A 20,193-nucleotide genomic window follows, 5' to 3' on the forward strand; every position below is an offset into this window, starting at 1 on the left:
CTTTTATTCATGCATTTTATATATTATTTGGCTTTGGTGACCAATGTAAAGAAACAGAAAAGCAATGTAGCCTATTTATTTTTTTAAGTTGGGCCAAAATTATTTAGGTAATGTTGCATAAATCTACTAACAAACATGTTCTGTCATTTAATGAAACAATGCAATCTGAAAACGATCTTTACATTTACAAAAGTTATTTATGTGATTTGAGTAAGGTTTGTTTTTATTTATCTATTTATTTTATGTTGTCTTTTTTTATTATTATTATTAGATATAAACATATAATAGCCAACAAATATTATCAACATGTAAAACAAGAACCGGAACATACACCAGAGGATTAAAGAAAAAAAGAAAAACACCCAGACAAAATGTACAACAATAATAATAATAATAACAATACAAGAAGGTTTGTATTTATTATTTTTATTACTGTTGCCATTCTTATGCCGCGTTCCAGGCAACCTGTAACCCCTGGTTTTCCAACTCGTAACTGGGAGTAGGCTACATCGTTCCAGGCAACCTGTAACCCGTGTTTTTCCAACCTTATACCCGTGAAAGTGCACTGGAACGGCAGTCAAACACGTGACTTCCCACCCGTGAACTCGTACTAGATCGATGTACTCCCAGTTACGAGTTGGAAAAACACGGGTTACAGGTTGCCTGGAACGCGGCATTACAATAGATGTTGACGTTCCGCAATTGGTAGTCTCTGCGCATGCGTAGTCGTTGCCCCTCCTAGTAACGTCTTTATTCTTTGCCCCTGCGTTTTCTGCGGAAACCCCTCGAATGCGTGCAGTCGTCGAGTTGTTTTCGAAATCGCATGTAGTCAGCAGCACGGTCAGTCTGTGATTTAAACATCTATGTGGTCACCAGTGTTTACGACGGGGCGACTGGATTACCGCGGCAGTATTTTGATAAAAGGAGGACCGTTTTTCTTGCTCATCTTGTTTTAGCGTTTTGTAATGGTTTTGCTGTAACAGTTAGTCTTTTGTTGTTTTTTTTTGTATGTGTGATGGACGCCATTTTAGGTTGATCACACACACTAGCTGCTAGCACATTGTTTCAGGCCTTGCTTCAAACTAAGTCGGTGTGTGTTTTGGTGAAATTTGGACTACACCGAACAAACATTTCGGAGGAACTTTGACGCGGACACTTGGGCGACATTTTTGGCAGGACTCTACGCTTTCACCCATACGGACACCGTTTGAACTCTTTATTTCTTTGTCAGAGTTGGACCTTACGGACAGCTCACGGCTAACCGCCATATGGTCCTGGGACTCTGAGAAACCGCAGGAGAATTTCTGGCTTCGGCCGGGGAATTCCGTGGACTAAAAGTCACTTGCGTCATTAAGATTGCGTGTTGCACTTGATCACAATCTCTTTGAACACTTGATATTTTCAAATCGCAGTTATTCACTTGAGGCAAAATCCACAAGACCTCTTTAGTGGTGACTCTTTATTAAAGAGAGTGTTGAGATGAGCAAATATGGCTTTTATTATGCTTGAATTGTTAAGCTGATAAACTGACATTGAGTAAGGTTGATCGCTGGGAGAGCCCACGCGATCGTGCGAATTGTAGTTGAGTTTGGTTGTGTGTGGTGGTATCTGACCACCAGGATTGTTTAAACATGTCTTGTGTCCATTACAAGTTTTCTTCTAAACTTAACTACGATACGGTCACCTTTGATGGCCTTCACATCACGCTCAGTGATTTGAAACGCCAGATCATGGGGCGAGAAAAGCTGAAGGCCGCGGACTGCGACCTACAAATCACCAACGCTCAAACTAAAGAAGGTAAGCTGGGCAAATGAGTTGCTTGCACACAATTTTTGAGGTTGCTTAAAACTAAAACGAATATTTACGTGACCTGAAAGACTAACGTTACATGTATAATACATTTCAGTTTGTCTTTATTACTGTAGTAAGCTCGAAGCTAATGTATGCTAACGTTAGCTAAGCGTACGGTAACAAGGCCAAATCCTGAGGGCCAACAGCGTTGTCTTAGTTATTTAAGTCGAATTGTTACGTTTGTGAAATAAACTGTCATGAATATTACGGTAGTACATTTATGAATATTAATTCAATTTAAACTTTGATTTTGCCCGCATACTTGTGTAGTGAAGACTCCATTTTGTATTTACGAGTTTACGCGTCGTTTCCCCTCCGTGATATCGGTTAGAAAAAATGAATGGGAAATGTGGCATGTTGATTAATGGCTTTGTTGTTCTTGCCTTTGCTTACAGAATACACTGATGATGGAGCCCTCATCCCCAAAAACTCGTCTGTCATCATCAGACGAATCCCTATTGGAGGGCTTAAGTCGACAAGCAAAACATATGTCATGTAAGTACACTAACACTTTAATTTGCTTTTTCCATCTGCTCTGCAGTGTTTTATATTGTCTTTTGTAAGTATGTTCTCAAAGCAGAGCATTTAGGTTCAACAGTTCACCCCATAACTAATATTGCCCTAATATTAATCCAAACTTTCGTTCTCAAAAGTGTTTTTTAACTTAATGTGCTGTGATTTGATAAAAGTAGTGGATAAACAATGGCATTTGGAGTCAAACCTGCCCCAAACTGTATGAATATGAGCAATTGTGAATATTGCTACTGCTATTACCAAACTACTTTTGTGTTCCCTGGAAGTCATACGGGTTAAAAGGCGATATTCAAACGACAATTTATTTGAAGTATTCTTTAAATGTCTTAATATAAATTGGTGATCTTTATTTTTTTGTAGGCAGGTTGAAAAAAATCCAATAGGGGTGAATTCAGCGTGATTAGGATACTTTAAAGGGATTGTTCACCCTCTGTCAAAATTCTGTAATTTACTTACAAGTTTGTTGCTCCAAACCTGTATGAATTTTTTCTTCTTTTGAACAAAAAAAAAAAAAGATGTTTCGAAGAATGTTGGAAACTAGACAGTTGACGGTAGCCATTGACTTCCATAGTAGGAAAAGAATACTATGGAAGTCAATGGCTACCGTCAACTGTTTGATTACAGACATTCTTCAAAATATCTTTAGTGACAGAACAACATGAGGGTGAGTAAACGATGACAGAATTCTTATTTTTGGGTGAACTATCTTTAAAATGTCCCAATCACCTTGAATCCCTTTAAGATGACTTGGTTGGAAAGTGTCCTAATCGACCTGAATTCACCCCTATCCTTTTTTTTTTTAGCCTTAGCAGAGCGTAATTGGCAACTTAAGAAATGCACCATTTCAGTTAAGCAGTTTGAATGTGGCCTTGCAGTTAATATTGAAGAGTCATCAGTGTTGAGTAATTTTAATTGGAAGGTAACCTCTTTTTTTGTTTTGTTTTGCAGCGATCGATCTGAACCAAGTGGATCTTCAAAAGCAGTATGTAAAAACACCTCATTTCCTTGTCTCATTACACACATTTTCAAACTCCTCAGCAGTTGCTTTGTCTTGAAATAATTTAAGAAAATTCTAATGCTCCTCAATGTTGTCTTTGAAACCTGTTTGAAGATAACAAAGTGTGTTGAGCTTAATGTTTATATTGTGTGATTCGCTAAAGCTGTTGCATTGATTTTCATGTTTTATACAATTTCCAGTGTGTACAGAAGTCTGTGCGCATGCTAATACACTGTTTCACATTGAATAAGTCATCTACAAATATGAATTCTGTTGTACAGTCTAGTGTAAGATCATATTGATCTACATAATACTTGAACATGGCCAATGTTCAATTTGTTTGTCCTTAAAGTGGCACATCTGTAAAAAGCTGTGTTTTATTTTTTGTTTGTTTGTTTTTAAATAAAAAAAATACATTGTGTTATTTATTAACTTCACCTTGTATCATACAGCTTCAGTGTCTGACTACTTATGTTTACTCAATTGCTATTATAAGGCACAATAGTTTAATAGTTGTGTGGATGTATGAGTGTGCGAGAGACTGAGTTTTTTTTATTTTTTTTTATCAAAGTGTATTACCTAAAACATAACGAGCCTTGCCTTGGACTAACTGACAAGGTGAATCATGTATTTTTTACAGGCGATTTGTTCTTGACTTGGCTCAGTGTTTTGGAAACTGGCTCTTGGCGTTCAAAGGATAATCAAACGAGACTTGGCTCTTATGTAGTTTTAATTATTAAATTTCCGTTCATGGAAAACAAATTACCTTTAGTTGTACAACTTAATTTAAATTCCCTGTTCTAGATAAAACTGTACACTAAATTATCTGTGAATTCTCAATCTAATTTACGTTTATATAAATTTTTCAATTTTTTTTTTTTTAAGAGAGCCAATTGTTGCAGAAATTGTACATCTTAGGCCTATATAGACACTTTGACTACTGTAAATAAACAGTTGCTCAACTATAATGTGATGGCAATAGTTCTTACCCTTTGTAAAATTACATTGGTTCTTGTAGCTTATTGCTTTATTTTACAAAATATGTTGGGAAATGGAAGAAAACACATTTGGGTGAAATTCCAGACCAGCGGTTTATTCAACGATTGGGAGGGGAGGGGGGGATTGGTGTTAAGTCGTTATCAGTGAGAGGGTGATTTTTGGGCACAACTTTTGTGATTACAGATCGTTTCAGCTAGATTTTGTGTCATTCTGACATGGCGAATTGTGCTAAAGTGTGGTTATTCGAACAATTTATCTTTTTTTGAACATTGTATTTTAATTCTCCACAGAAATCTGCTTATTCATATTTGAATCATGTGACTTGTACTTTTTTTCCATATTTGATGTCTTCTTTTTAATGTATGCAAATCAGCTACTGGGCCAGTTGCATAAACTTGGCCACCATGTGGTTAAGACTGTGCCAAGACTGTGTCTTGAACTGGTTTGACCTACTTTTTCAAATCCAATAAGACCAATGTACCTTTTTATGTAACTGACTTAAAAAAAAAATTAGGACCAGTCTTGAAGGAAAAATTTAGATGACTAACTTTTAAGACTAGTCTAAATGGTTTATGCAACCGGCCAGTGTGACAGATGAACTATGCAAAAAAAAAAAATTCTTTGTGATAGCACTTTTAGTTTGCTTCTCTCCCATGTACTTATGTGATGTTGAGACCCAAACTAGCTATAAAAGAATTGACCCACTACAAGGCACATTATGTAGGACACTTATTTACGAAAGTACCTAATTCCAGTGAACAGTTTTAAATACACATTTCATATCCTATATGGCCTGTTGTATTAGTTATATTTTCTATATGAATAAATTGCATTTTTTATATGACTTACTGTACAATAAAACTTCAGTGTTTAACTCCCTCACATCTTTCTTAAGGCCCTGTGTGTTCACTTTCCATAGGGTTTTTTGATGAGTTACATCTTTCTTATATTACAAGTAATTGCCGTGGTCTGCGAAACATGGCTATGAAGCTATACTTTTTTCACGTGTTCAGTGATTCAAAGCTCAAAAATATCCATTAATTGGTTATGACTAGTGTTGTCAAACGTACCAGTCGGTACAAACAAAAATGTTGACGATACCAGCATTTCTCTAGTACCGGGTATATTCGGTACCCGCTGATATATGCTGCTTTCATACTCACTCGTTTGAGTGCTCTGAGCATCAAAGGTTTCTATTTACAACGTGTTTTGTAGCCAATCACAATCATATCTGTTGAGCATGTGAACACGATGGCCTATTAGAGGTGTTAGTCAGAATTTGCCTAACACCTCTGAAAGCTCACAAAGTTTGGATTTGTTCAACGTGAGCCGCATACTCACAAATCCTATCATTATAACCAACAGTGTAAACACGATGTAAATAAGAGATTCATTGTACAGTTAATACAGGCTTTGTTTGTTATAACATAACGCAAGTTTTCGGCAAGAGTGCAGAATTCAGTGAGCTTGCGCTTCAGAGATTGACAGTCTTAGTGATTATTAAGGGCTCTTCACAATCTAAATACAAATGAATTTTTTCATGCTGCCAAGTACACTGCAAAGTTTCTGGATTGACAGCTGTTTTTACATGCACGATTGAATGTGAAACTGCAATGATTTACAGTGATAATCAACGGACGAGACTTAACGGAACAAAACATTTTGAAGTACTCGATTCAACAGTTTTTGCTCTGGTACCGAGAACCGCAAAACGTTGGTACCGTGACAACCCTAGTGATGAACTTATTCAAGATAAAATATGTAATGTTCTATTAACTATGGTTTATATTTTTAAATGCTTTTAAAATAAATTTCATGTCTTTCCATTAGGATTTGGTTGTAATATTACTAATTGTGTTTATTCAGTGTTAACTTTGAAGACTTTTATTTGTCCAAATTCTCTCTATTGGGCATGATAGATTTGTGCCTTGTCATAGTGGTCAACCCCTCTTTGTTTTAATGTTTTCTTTCCGATGACAGATTGATGATTCTTCATCCATTTCACTGGCCCTGCTTTCAAAGGTATTTTAAACTCTGTAACTACTTGATACACTGTTCTACTGTATCTAACTTCCGTGTTTTGGATTTGGCAAGCCATAATGTAGGCACAAGTGTGCAATATAATTTTGTTTTGTCAAATCTTGTGGTTTGTCACATCTAGCTTATGTATGCTTAGAATGTTAAGTGAAATTGGTTGTGTAATGCTCTGTGAAATTATGTTTTGCATTAGTCAGAAACTTGCTTATCAGGAATTATATTGAGAATTTAGCATTTTGTATTTTGCTGCATATCAGTAATTACATTAATTTTAATTGTAAGATTAATATTGAGTTATTAATGATGTATGCTCATTGTTTGATAATTGTATAATTGTGTTGATACTTGTGTGAAAGCCTGGTCCTGTAAAGAGTAAGCCAACTGCCTTTTATCAGTGTGGAATGGAATACTGTATAAGCCTCTTGCCCACATTATGCTAATTGCAGGTGTTGATTTTTTTTTTCTTAATTGAAAAATGAAGCACTCTGGAATCCTGTTGTGATCTTTTTGTTCTCTTTTTCCCATTGAAGATCAAATCTCTGGATTTTTAAAATTCCCTCACTTGAGGATTTTTTTTTTTTTTTTTTTAAGATGAGCAGTCTTCACAAAACTATATTTTTCTATATACTGGGCTTTAAAAACACCAGCAGCATTTGCTCTATTATGGATACTGGTTAATTGTATTTATTCTTATGACAAAATACTTCACAATATAGTGTAATTTTGCTACAACAGCAAGTTTGAATTTCAGGTTGATCATGCCATTGTAATTTGGTACTGTGTACATGTCTTCTGCTATGACTGCATTTCCTGTGTTAGTGTGAAATCTTGTGTTCATCTGACACATCCCCAAGAGACATTCCAATAAAACTAAATAAATGGAGGAAAAAACTCTTAGACAATGGGCAATGCATGTGTGTAGTTGGTATTAAGTCTTGCATGAGTCGTCGATTGACTTTTGATTATGAATTTTATATTTATGCTCTTTTGCTATGGTTAATATGAAATGGGTGTTGTCATTTCAATTTACATTTTAGTATTTTTAAAGATCACGCACTGATAGAGGCAAGAAGCTGCTTCTTACAGGACAAGGTTTCAGTAAAACTCTGGGCTCGATTGAACGTTCCAACATTGATTTTATATGTGAAAACATTATTACCTGTTAAACAGACAGCCAATCTTGCTGAAACAAATGCTTCAGAGGAAGACAAAATAAAAGCAATGATGTCTCAGTCCAACCATGAGTATGACCCTATCCAGTAAGTATGCAATTCAAGACATTGACATTTTATTTAAATTACTCAGTGTCAATTCTAACATGAATCTCTATTCATTAGTTATGCAAAGAAGCTTGTTGGTCCACCTCCACCAAACTACACATGCTTTCGTTGTGGAAAAACTGGACATTATATCCGAAACTGCCCAACGAATGGGGTAATTGGGTTTTCATTACCACAGCTGTTTTAACATTACAATTGATTTGAACTTGGTGACGCTTACTATAACTTTTTGTGTGCGTAAGCATTTTATTACCATAGTATGCTTATTTGGTCAGAGAAGAAATTTAATCTTGCATATTAACCATGCGTTAGCAGGATCGAAGTTTTGAAGCTCCTCAACGGATAAAGAAAAGCACAGGAATTCCTCGGAGTTTCATGGTGGAGGTTGATGATCCAAACAGAAAGGGAGTCATGTTGACCAACAGTGGAATATATGCCATTCCTACTATTGATGCGTGAGTATACTTGGCCTTCCTGTAAGTGATTGTGTTAAAGGAAAATTTTCATATTTTTCACTTGACACAATTATGCAAAACCATCAGAGTAGTGGCCTCAACGTGCCAATTTCATTAATCATATTACGCTTACTTTTAGTGAGGCCTATGCCATTGGGAAAAAAGAGAAGCCACCATTCTTGCCCCAAAATCAGTCTTCATCTTCAGAGGAAGAAGATCCTGTACCTGATGAGCTGCTGTGTTTGATCTGCAAGGATCTAATGACAGATGCTGTGGTTATCCCCTGCTGTGGAAATAGCTACTGTGATGAGTGTAAGTGTCTGTACAAACAAATGTCAGAAAGGTGAAGTGTTTTTGATTTTTGAAAGCTTACATTCTTTTGACCGCAGGTATTCGGACATGTTTGCTGGAGTCTGACGAACATGTTTGCCCAACCTGCAAACAATCAGATGTATCTCCTGATGCTTTGATCGCGAACAAATTCTTGCGCCAAGTAAGAGATCCCTATCTTAATCATTGTTTAACTCCTGTGTTTTTGCTTCTAACTTAATAGTAGAACATTAACACAACCTTTTCTTTCCAACCCCAGGCAGTGAATAATTTTAGGAATGAAACCGGTTATACCAAGAGGATTCGAAAAGCTGCAGCTGCTACACAAGGAGCCCAAACACAGGCTACTGCCCAGCGGCCACCTCTGAGACTGGCAACCTCACGCCAGCAGGACCCTCTTATGGCCAATGTTCCGAGCTCAACAGCTGATAGCAGCCCTCCCCAAAGCACACCTGCTGCCCCTTTATCTCCTGTTAGCACTCATCAGCCCTCCAGTACCCCACCTTCTTCTAGCAGCTCTACTGTACACAGCAGCACTGCACCTGCAGCATCAAACTATAGCCCTGTGGTGAACTCTCCTCAGCACTCTGCTAAGCAGGATGACCCTCCTTCATCTAAGTAAATAATTTTCTAGCACTTCAGAGCATCCACTGGTTGTGTAAAACATGAGGTACCGGACTCGTATGTCTATGCACTTGTTAAAGGTTGTTGTTTTTTTTTGTTTTTTTTTTCAGGGAACCAGAGGTCTCAGCATCTACTGTTGTGCCGCCTTCAGAACCCTCTGTCCCGACAACTTCATCTTTTTCAAAGGTATTACCTTTTTACAGTGTTTTAACCCTCTGGGGACCAAAAACGCACCCGCGCGTTTTGCTTGTTTTTTTTTTTAGCAATGTAAAATAAACACTAAATGCTCTGTTAATTTTGATCTTTCATTTTCGTGTAATACATCAATCGATCCTGTTCAGTTTCTATTTTTTTTCTGTATACTCACAATAAAAATAAAGTGTTTTGCTTTTTGCCAAATAAAGAAAAATTAACATGATGCGATTTCTGCACTCTCTCTGTCAGTAAACTCCAATTTGAAACGCGTTCGTAAATGATCTATAACTCCGCGAAAATTCAGTCAAACAAACCCACGGGCATAAAGCTTGAGATCGCATCTTTTAAATGAAGTAATTTATATAAAAAACAAATATTCTCAGCTTGTGAAATCTATATTAAAAGAGAACGATTCCAGTCGAGCTCATTACGAGCTCATTCAAAAGTAATGTGACCACTCCCCGGAGAGCGCATGCTATTCAAACGCAAATTCTGAGAACCATTTCAGACCTGTGAAACGCCCACATCAGCTGTAAACAAAGCGCCGCGAGTGAGGCATAATATAGCCTACCTTATGGAGAAAAGTTTCCTCAGAACAGTGCTGATATGAGGAGCAATAGATCCCGCTGAGGAGTGAGGTAGGCTGTTATCTTTTCTCAAGTGTTAATGTGGAATAACGTTATGGAATAACGTTAGTGTAGGCCTATGTAAACCGTAAAAAGATGATTCGCGTTTCTATAATATTTCTGTGAGATGAATGAAGGGTACATATTTGTAAAGACTGTTTAGCCTAAATATGAATTGCGCGTCTGTGTGTGAAAGAATAAAGTGCTTTGCTATAGCCTACTGAGATGAGTAAAAATCGACTGAAATATGTTGAAATAAAATGTATTTGTATAAGCAACGTATTAAAGGGATACTCCACCGTGTTTTCATATTAAACTGTTTTTCCCTTAACTAAGACGAGTTGATACATACCTCTCTCGTCTCAGTGCGTGCACTCAATCGCTTTGGCGCGCGGTGACACTTTGAAAGCACTTAGCTTAGCCCATTCATTCAATATGGGCCAAGCAGAGAAGCTACCAAACACCTCCACGTTTTCCCTATTTAAATACAGTTACTCGCGTAGTGTAACTCGACCTAGGACGGTAACACAAAACAAAACGTTGCGCTTTTCTAAGCGTGTAAAATGGATAACTATATTGTATGGCGGAATACCATGGCAAGTGCTTGTAAGCACTTCGTCTTGGCGCAGTAATATCTTCACTCGTGAAAAATCCTCTCACCGGCCCCCGCTCCCTCTAGTGAAGATATTACTGCGCCAAGACGAAGTGCTTACAAGCACTTGCCATGGTATTCCGCCATACAATATAGTTATCCATTTTACACGCTTAGAAAAGCGCAACGTTTTGTTTTGTGTTACCGTCCTAGGTCGAGTTACACTACGCGAGTAACTGTATTTAAATAGGGAAAACGTGGAGGTGTTTGGTAGCTTCTCTGCTTGGCCCATATTGAATGAATGGGCTAAGCTAAGTGCTTTCAAAGTGTCACCACGCGCCAAAGCGATTGAGTGCACGCACTGAGACGAGAGAGGTATGTATCAACTCGTCTTAGTTAAGGGAAAAACATAGTTTAATATGAAAACACGGTGGAGTATCCCTTTAAACTGCAAATTAACATTCATATGCCCTAATATTTCATAAAAACAACGTTACAGTCAGGCGAAGTATGAAAGACAACATTTTGTTGACTAGATTTGGGTACAGTTTTTACTGATTTAGATGTTCCAATGTTGGCTATATTCAAACTAATGAATACATATGATAAAATGTAGGCCTATAATCTTTTTTTTTTTTTTTTTACAAATAAAGAGTACACTTGAAATATTGTTGAAATTGTAATTATTGTTGTAATTGTAACCTTTTTAATAAAATAGCAAAACATATTTACAAGATAGATGTAAGCGAAATCTTAAATGGTCAATATAAGTCTTCTTCTAAATATATCTTTTGTCCTTGCATTGTGGCTCAGTCAGTGTCACACCTGAATGAATGGCTCATTACACATAATGGGTGGGACATTGTATTCTCAGGTGTAAACCACTCCTCCTTCACGCCCCCCTCGCATATTGGCTTTCCAAGCAAAACCTGTTTTACACCATTTAAATCAATGTATTTTTTTTTGTGAATGATAAAGCAAGACTATTTTCACATAATTTTGAAGCCAGAACTCGTAGCAACAACATCCATTAGTCAAAAGTCTTGTGGACACATATTTAATGTTTTGTGGTCTTATTTCAGCAACTTTCATTTTTATTTTTTCCAATAACCACGCATAAACATTATTCTCTTAAAAATACAAACATCTACATACACGTTGCTTGCATATTATGGTAGCCCTGTTTGTGCTATATAGAGTGAATTTACACCTTTGCCATTAACATGTTTATAAATAACTGAAAAAAGCACAAATGTCAAGGCATGTCAGAACAAACACCTTGGTCCCCAGAGGGTTAAGTTAGCTAATAATAGAGAATTACATAGACTAATAGAGCCATATTACATGAGCAAGAGTAATTCCGTTAATACTAAAATATTGAGTAAATGACATTTTAGATGCAATATGCAGCATTTTTTTCTTTGTCAGATAAAAATTGTTCACTTACAATGTTGCAAACAATAGAATATAATTTGAATTCTGTTTTGCAAAAACAGACAAGCCAAGTAGGGAGATTTGGGGAGATTTACTGTGCAGCCTTTAACTTGTTTCCATGAGTACAATTTAGTGATTCTCCCCGTTTGTTTTGCCTAGGGATTCCATGTCCCAGTGATTGGGAAGCCGAATATGCCTCAGCACCACATGCACAGACCAGGTAAGAAAATATCGGCACTAGCTAGGTGTTTTTTTGTTTGTTTGTTTTTTGTTGACTTGGTGGTTTTTAATTATGTACAATTGTTCCCCTTTTTAGGACAGCCAAGGACTAGTGGACCTAGGCCAACTGGAAGCCGTCCTGCGTGGGATCCGTAAGTATCAGAGTAAAATCTTTAAATGCATCAGCTTGATCCAAAAAAGATAAATACTTGACTCCAGTCTATTTATCCTATCAGGTCCACAAATCGAGGGAGAGCTCCTAGTGAGCGACCACCAAGAACACAGCCTCCACCAGTGCAAAATCTTCCGCCTGTTATCCCTCCAGTGTATGGCCCTCCTGCTCTATTTCCTCCTCCACCACACCCTATGCCTCAGCCTCCTGGTGTTGTTCCTCAGCAGTATCCCATACAGTATCCTCCAGGACAGCAGCCTCCCCCTCCCTTCAACATTCCACCACCTGTATTTCCACCTGTCCCACCTGTGACAGCTCCGTGGGTGCCTCCTGGTGCCCAGCCACCTATAGCCAACCCTATCTCTTCTATGCCAGCAGCACCTTTTCTATCCAAGGAGGAGTTTTACCGCCAGCAGCGTAGACTTAAAGAAGAGTATGTAGAGTTCTAACACTATAATTTTTTATATTTATTTATTTATTTATTGATTGATTGATTGATTGATTGATTAAATGAAATGGTTACTTGGCTCATTCCTCATATAGATGAAAATGGTTATATGGTTGATTTGATTGAAGCATCATGATTTATTTGTGTCTTTTGAGTTACCTTTTAATTAAATATGGATTGTGTGGAGTATTGTGTGGATTCTTCCCGTCTCACTAATAATCATGTGTGTTGTAATGTATAACCAAATTTTAACTGCAAAGTTTTATTTCCTTCCTGTCTTTGATAAATAGTTCCCAATGTCGATTCGTTACCAGGGAGAAGTCGTCCAAACTTGAAGAGTTTACCAATGACTTTGCCAAAGAGCTTTTGGAGTATAGAAAGATCCAGAAGGAGAGAAGGCGATCCTACTCTAGGTTAGGATAAATACAGGTCCACCAGCAAACTGTCATTTTTGATGGGAAATGTTTGGCATCAACTAAATTGTCCTAATTTGCCTTCCTTTTTCAGATCAAAATCTCCATACAGGGGTTCCTCCTATAGTGGCTCATCATATTCCTATTCAAAATCTCGCTCTCGGTCCAGATCACCACGCTCCTACTCTCGATCACCATCCCGGTCTCGGTCAAGATCACGCTCACGCTCTCGTTCCCGATCACGCTCCTTCTCTCGCTCACCATACTCCCGCAGGGGCCGAGGTCGAAGCCGTAGCTATCGATCCAGGTCACGCACTCCTACATACCATCGCTCCCACAGTAGATCTCCATCGTATAGGGGTCGGGAGATGAGTGGGATGGGGAGTGGAATCTATCGTTCTCGCTCCAGATCTCCAATGTATAGAAATCACAGTCCCAGCAAGAAACTCCCTCCCCCTTCTCAAAATGAGGGTGAGCGCAAATACACAGGGAGGTACAGAGAGCTCCCTCCTTATGATGCTAAGGCTTATTATGGTCGAAACGTAGACCAGAGTGACCCCTATGAGAGAGAGCGATACAGAGAGTGGGAAAGAGAATACAGGGAGTGGTACGACAAATACCTTAAGAGTTATAACAACCCACCAAGTGGTCAAATGAGGGGCCGTGTTCCAGGCAGCAGAGATCCCTTTACTCCTGAGCGTTTTGCTCCTCCCCGACCAAGAGAAAACTCCCCCTACGGCAGGGGACGTCGGGAGGATTACCCGCCACCACCTCAGAGCCACAGTGTTCCTCCAAGAGGCAGAGTTGCCATGACATACCAAGAAAAATGTGCTGAGAAGTATGGCCACCTTCATGTCAACACCACTGGAGCAGGGAGAGGACTTAACAAAGAGTCTTCGAAATCTATCAAGGACAGAGAACCAAGTGGCAGCACCGCTACAGACCCCAAGTCCCTGAAACATAAGAAACATCGCAAAAAGAAGAGAGACGATGGTGATCTCTTCAGCCACTCCGACTCTATGGATGATTCCAGGAAAGATGATCGTAAAGGGGACTCCATGCTGATTAATTCAAGCCGGGATGATGCCACACCAGTCAGGGATGAGCCCATGGATAGTGCTGCAGTGCCCTACAAGAGTACCCCTGAAAAGGAGAAGAAAGAGAGGACTAAAAGCAAATCTGACAAAGGTAAACGAAGGTCTGAAAGCAGTGGGCAGAAGGAAGCATCAGGAAAGATGTCAAAGCCTGTTAGAGAGAAGGAATCAGATGCACCGCGAGAGAAGGGGGCTCCCCCTGAACCAGCCATTAAGAGAGTCAAAGACGAACCATCCCACAAATCTGAAATAAGTAAACCTCAGTCTTCAGAGTCCAAACTCATGCTCCCACGCAAGTTGATGCAGTCTAGGCCCATTAAACACCACCAGGAGCTGAAGCCCATCAAAGATGAGCTCAAAAGCAGGAAGGAATCGGTGAAAGACCTTCCAAAGCAAGACAAAGTATCTGACAAAGATGGGAAAGTCCCCAAAAAAGAGCCAGAGAAGCCTGTGAAAACTGAGGAGAAGATGCACACCAAGGCATCAAGAGAAGATACCAAGGCATCAAGAGAAGATGCCAAACAGGATAAAAAGAAACGGAAAGATGACAAGCCATCTGCGAAAGACCTGGATGTCCCTCCGGCAAAAATAGCAAAAATTGAAGTTGACATGGCCAAAAGCTCTCCAAAACCTAAACCCAGACTGGAGAGTGAAAGGCCAGTTGAGAAGGAGAAAGTAGCTATTCCATCTCTGATGGATATTAAGCCTGAGCCTGTTAGAAAGATTAAAATCAACAGGGAAATTGGCAAGAGAATATCTAGCATTGATCGGCCAGTTTCAGCTGAGGACTCTGCTCATGCCACAGGAAAGGGCAGGCTGGACAAGTCTAGAGGAAAATTGAGAAGGAAGGTGCATGTTCCTGATGGGTCAGGATCCTTATTGGTTGATTACACCAGGTGAGAGAAATTAAATATTAATAATTAACTTGACAACTCTTATTTTCTGTACCATCAATTTATTCATATTTGTTGTCTTTGGCAGCACCAGCTCCACAGGAGGAAGCCCCATCAAAAAGCATGATGAGAAGCTTGACCTAAAGAAGACTGTGATAAAGACCCTGGAAGAATACACCAATGATAGCTCCACCCCTGCTGAGGACGAAATCGTCATGATACAGGTGCCTCGTTCCAAGTGGGAAAAGGAGGACTATGAATCTGAGGACGATGATTCTAAGGTTGCAACTAGAAAAGATGGCATCAACATATCCAGCTCTGCTCCTTCAGGGGAGAACAGTGCTGCAAAATCAACTGACAAGGAGTCTCCCCATGCTGACAAAGCTCCTACTGCCTCCAAAGAGGCAGATGTCAAACCTGCCAAGGACCCCACATCGTGTGATAAGGAGAAAGATTCTGACAAAGACAGAGAGCGAGAAAGGGACAGAGGGAAAGAAAGAGACCGCTGCAGCACTGCAGATCGTGAGATAACTGATAAAAGGAAACCTAGTGTACCTAATCAGGAGAGAGAACATGTGCAGGAGAAAGGCAGTGACCATGGCAGTGAACGGAGCTCTTCTTCCCAGTCATCCAGAGACAGGCAAGCTGACAGGCCTGAACCAACCTCTAGAAAGCCAGTAGGTAGAGAGACAACAACAGGCCTTGCCAGTAGGAAACCAGAGCATAGAGATGATGCAAGAGACCACTTAGGCACAAGATCAAAAGATGAGAGAAGTCCAATCAGGAGGAGAGTATCGCCCTCAAGGGTAAAGGACTTGCACACAGACTCTGGGAGAAAAACACTTGAAGCACCACCGGAGTCGAATAGGAGTCCAAGTCCAAGCAGGAATAAGAGAGCATCATCGCAGAATGCCCCAGAGCCAAAACGAACTGGCCCAGAGGATCACAAAGGACACTGGCCATGCAGTAAGGAGAGCCAGGGTTCTAGGCATTCTGATGTGCGTCCTATAAAGGACCGGGAGCACAGGACTCCTCATAGAGCTTTGACTCCAGAGCCTAGGTCTGATGCAGAGAAAGGTGGCGTACATGGCGACCACGTCAAAATCCCATCGGCACGCTCCACGAGACTGTCATCAGATTTAGCACGGGAAACCGACGAGGCTGCGTTTGTTCCTGACTACAGCGAAAGTGACAGCGAGACGTCGGACACTGAGAGCAAAATGGAGCAGAGAGGACGAGAGCGGGACAGCAGTGGCAGCCAGAGTCCAAGCCCCTCTGGAAGCCATGGACACAGCAGCAGCCCCAGCTCTCCGGGCAGTCAGGACAGCAAAAAAAAGAAAAAGGACAAAAAGGAGAAGAAGGAAAAGAAGAAACACAAGAAGCACAAAAAACACAAAAAGCATAAGAAACATACAAGTAATGAGTCTGAATCAGAGCTCAAAGGACAGAAACACAAACATAAGAAAAAAAAGTCCAAAAAGAGCAAGGACAAAGACAAAGATGACAAGGAAAAAGATGAAAGTGAAAGAGATGAACATAAGGCAAAAGTATCTGTTTAATTCATTTATAGGTTTAACCATTGATTTAATTTACAGATCTTTAAGAATCTATTGTTCTGCAGAAAAGGACTAGATCAGCTTTCATTGTATTTGCTCATTCTCACTGGTTAACAACATGCTTTTTTGTGTCTGACCATGCTAACCTCTCCCACCAATGCAAGAGAATAGCTACTTGAATGATAAAGGTTATTTGGGTTCTGAATTTTCATGAATATTTTTGTTCTCATTTAAAATTGTTGCAGATTCTCATTACATCATGGTTTTGAATTAAGGCCATTGTAGAGGAAGCACTTTAGAAATGTGAATGTGATTGCAGTTTTGCAAAATTTGCAGAGTTGCAAAAGCCCTTTTGTACCTCATCTCTTGTATGTTTAAGTTGGATAGGAACATATCATTATAACAGTATGATAATATTGTTACAGACGTAACAGGAGAGTGTCATCCAGGCATTGGGCCACACTGATTTACAAATTGTATGTTTTTGCACTGTGAATATTTCCTCTACTCTTTCATTTTATTTGACTTCACCTTCATAAGAGTAATTTAAATTATCTGCTGAAATGGAATTGTAAATGTTCTGAGGATAATAAAATTTTTCAGCAAATATATATGGTCTCTCATCTTATTTTCTTGCTTTGGTAATAAAGATTTCCAAGGAACCACAGTAAACTATTTCTAATTTAAATGGTTATTGGTAACACTTTATTTTACATTGTTACATATATTACATGTACTTAATGTAGCAGTAAACAGTAAATTATGCATGCAACCAACCCTAGACCAAATCTTATTCCTAATCCTAACCCTATAGAAAGTATATATTACTCTGTACTTAAAGGTATAATTACACTGCAACAAGGACACCTTAAAATGAAGTGTAACGGTTATTTATTGTATGTACACCAGTATCAACTATTACATCTTTGGGGATTTTTAACTACTCAGAGAAATTACACCCATCTGATGTCCATATCCTATTACAATGTGATAATTATTAACACAACAGGCATTTAAATTACTGTTTATGGCAATACTTTTTAAACAGTTTTTAAGTGTTTATTTCCTAGCCCAACTTCCATTAAAAGTGCCTGACTGTGCTGGAACTTTTATTTATTTTAAAGAAGAATCTGGCATGAGTTGGAAATGTTTTTGAGATAATCGTAATTGTGGTTGTATGACATACCACATTTTAAAAAATGTACACAGGGAAAACTCACTTTTTGCTGGAAAACTTAAAATAGCTCTAACAAATGATCAGTTCAGAATTACGCTCAGTCACACATTTTTCATGACTTCTGTGATGCCTTTCCTTTCTGTATTAGAAGGAATTTGTATATCTCTTATTTCCCAGATGTCTACAATTAATCTTCCTCAAATATTTTTTGTGATTAATGTACGTAAGGTACTTATAACTTCAATGAGATTTGATTGATTTTTAATAACTTAGTTCTACATAATTAAAATGTTTACTGAAATGATTCATATTAAAATGTATATCTTGAATGTTGTGTCAAAGAATAGCCTCAGAAAGGGGTTGAATACACTAATGCTGGAGAGGGTTAAGGTGTGGTTTAAACTAAATTAAGTCAACTGGGAGTTTTGTTTAAACAAAACTTGCATTTGGTGGATATATGCATTAAAAATTTAGTCTTTCTCTGATAAAACCAGACTAAAGTGTTGATACCTCATCCTTCACTAAGCAGGTTTTTTGTCAAATCAGGGGCCCGTACCATGATGGTAGTTGAACAAACTCAGGGTTACGGGATTAGTTTTAAGTTGGCAAAACCAAACCAACCCAATCAGGCTTTGTTGGTACTATGATGCTGATCATCAACTTTCTCTGTCAATTCAGGCTTTGATCCTGAGTTTATGAGGTGTATGTAGTGGTTAAAGTGGGATTTGGCAGGTGTGGAAACCCTCAAATTTTGTGTTAGGTGCAACAGGGAAAAATGACTCACCGTGGGACAACATATTGAGTATTGTGGTATAGCAATACTTTTTTGGGACAAGAGTGTCACTGTGGCACAATACTTATTTACTTGATATTTCAATGGTTTTATTTTGGTCCATCTACATCAACACTGATATGATGAAAATACTATGTTAAAATACACAACCTTGTTTTTCACAATGTAAATTCAAACATAAAAATGGCTGAAGACAACTATAACAGAAATAAATCACAACCACAATTATGTAAATTTGACATTAGCCTACTTCACCTTTGACTTTTGACTCCACTGCAACATCCACTTGCTCTGGCTAGAACAGCAACACTGTCAGGGGCGGACTGGGACAAAGCTTCAAGAGCTTGCACTCACACAGTGTGACGTCTCAGCCTAGGCTGTGCGTACATGTGTGTGGTTGGTGTGTATGTTTTTAGGTGCCGTCTGGAGGGGGCGTGGCCGACACACCTGACACTTGTTGGATGCAGAATGAAATGTGGCTGAGACTGCTCGTGAGGGGGGCTATTTTGGGGCGTTTGTCTCCGGCATGGAGTTTGATGGTCTGCGCTCATGCTGAGTGTCCTGCCCGACCCTGATACATCTCTTTATTTATGTTGCTTCTCTTTGTTTTCTCTTGCGTTAAAAGAAATGGTTTGCTGAGAATTGACACGTCTGGTCTCCTTTTTGTTGCAGCCCGAGAGCCAGCTGTAACACACAGACATGCACTGAAAATTTCAAAAACTTTTAGCCTTTTATGATCAAACCGGATTGAGACAATGATGGAGAGACTCAAGAAGAAGTGACAACATGTAGAATGCAACAGGACATTTCTGAATGGTTAGTTGATGAATTTATGTAGCTTATGTGAAGTTATCTTCTAGTCATTGATTAGCATATTCTGTTTTGATAATCTGTAAATCGTTTTCAGGGGGCGGGGTTTATGTAAATTCTAGGGTTGGTGATGTCACTAACCCTGGAGGAATGTCGTTATAGTCCCTACCAGCTGTTTGTTGTAGTCCTTAAAAAGCAATTTCTTTAAAAGCAAATATCTCCCTTTGCTTTGCTCCCTTTGCTTTGAACTCAAACAGCAACATTACACACTAACTAAAGTTAAAAAAGTGAAATCATACCGTAATCAACCACCCCTTTAAGGTCAGGATGGTCCCTTTCATCTTTGGCACTGAGGGAGAACTCAATGTCCCATTTTTCCCAAAAATAAGCTGAAACATGGATTCATCTGACCGCAGCACAGATTTCCACTGTGTTTTGGATCATCTGAGATTTAAAAAACTTCGCAGCTTTGCAGCATTTTGCAGCAATTCTCTGCATAGAATTAATGTAAAGCTTTCTCCTTGCGGAACAGAGATTCAAGCTGCATTTATTGATGCAGGGGCAGGCTGTGTTAAAGCTGCCGTCGGCAACATTTTTTTGATCATATTCAGTGAAATTGACACTATAATCCGACAGAACAACATAAATAAGGTGGTTTTAATTA

At 38.9% G+C, this 20,193-nt stretch overlaps 1 protein-coding gene across 2 annotated transcripts; it reads left to right on the forward strand.

Moving 5' to 3' along the window:
- Positions 1–634: 634 nt before the first annotated feature.
- Positions 635–17,356, forward strand: rbbp6 (retinoblastoma binding protein 6). Of its 2 annotated transcripts, none has more exons than XM_084127645.1 (17): positions 635–1,797; positions 2,247–2,346; positions 3,334–3,367; positions 6,362–6,403; positions 7,589–7,677; positions 7,756–7,852; positions 8,011–8,153; positions 8,293–8,465; positions 8,543–8,646; positions 8,743–9,101; positions 9,218–9,293; positions 12,114–12,174; positions 12,271–12,325; positions 12,410–12,778; positions 13,084–13,206; positions 13,301–15,196; positions 15,282–17,356. In XM_084127645.1, the coding sequence occupies exons 1-17, from the start codon at positions 1,632–1,634 to the stop codon at positions 16,750–16,752; spliced, it is 5,358 nt and encodes a 1,785-aa protein (XP_083983771.1). In that variant the 5' UTR covers positions 635–1,631; the 3' UTR covers positions 16,753–17,356. The 2 variants fall into 2 exon arrangements, with proteins under 2 accessions (XP_083983771.1, XP_083983772.1); XM_084127646.1 differs by having other exon boundaries at positions 777–1,797; positions 8,014–8,153.
- The last annotated feature ends 2,837 nt before the right edge of the window (positions 17,357–20,193 follow it).

Source organism: Abramis brama, assembly GCF_963993115.1.
Source record: "Abramis brama genome assembly, chromosome: 1".
NCBI lineage: Eukaryota > Metazoa > Chordata > Actinopteri > Cypriniformes > Leuciscidae > Abramis > Abramis brama.

What these genes read in the sequence shown, in the direction of transcription:
- rbbp6 (XM_084127645.1), top strand. Translation starts at nt 1,632, where the DNA reads ATGTCTTGTGTCCATTACAAGTTTTCTTCTAAACTTAACTACGATACG. An exon ending in CAAGTGGATCTTCAAAAGCA is followed by an intron (nt 3,368 to 6,361) that starts GTATGTAAAAAC and finishes TTCCGATGACAG; the next exon opens with ATTGATGATTCTTCATCCAT. An exon ending in CACTGGCCCTGCTTTCAAAG is followed by an intron (nt 6,404 to 7,588) that starts GTATTTTAAACT and finishes CCTGTTAAACAG; the next exon opens with ACAGCCAATCTTGCTGAAAC.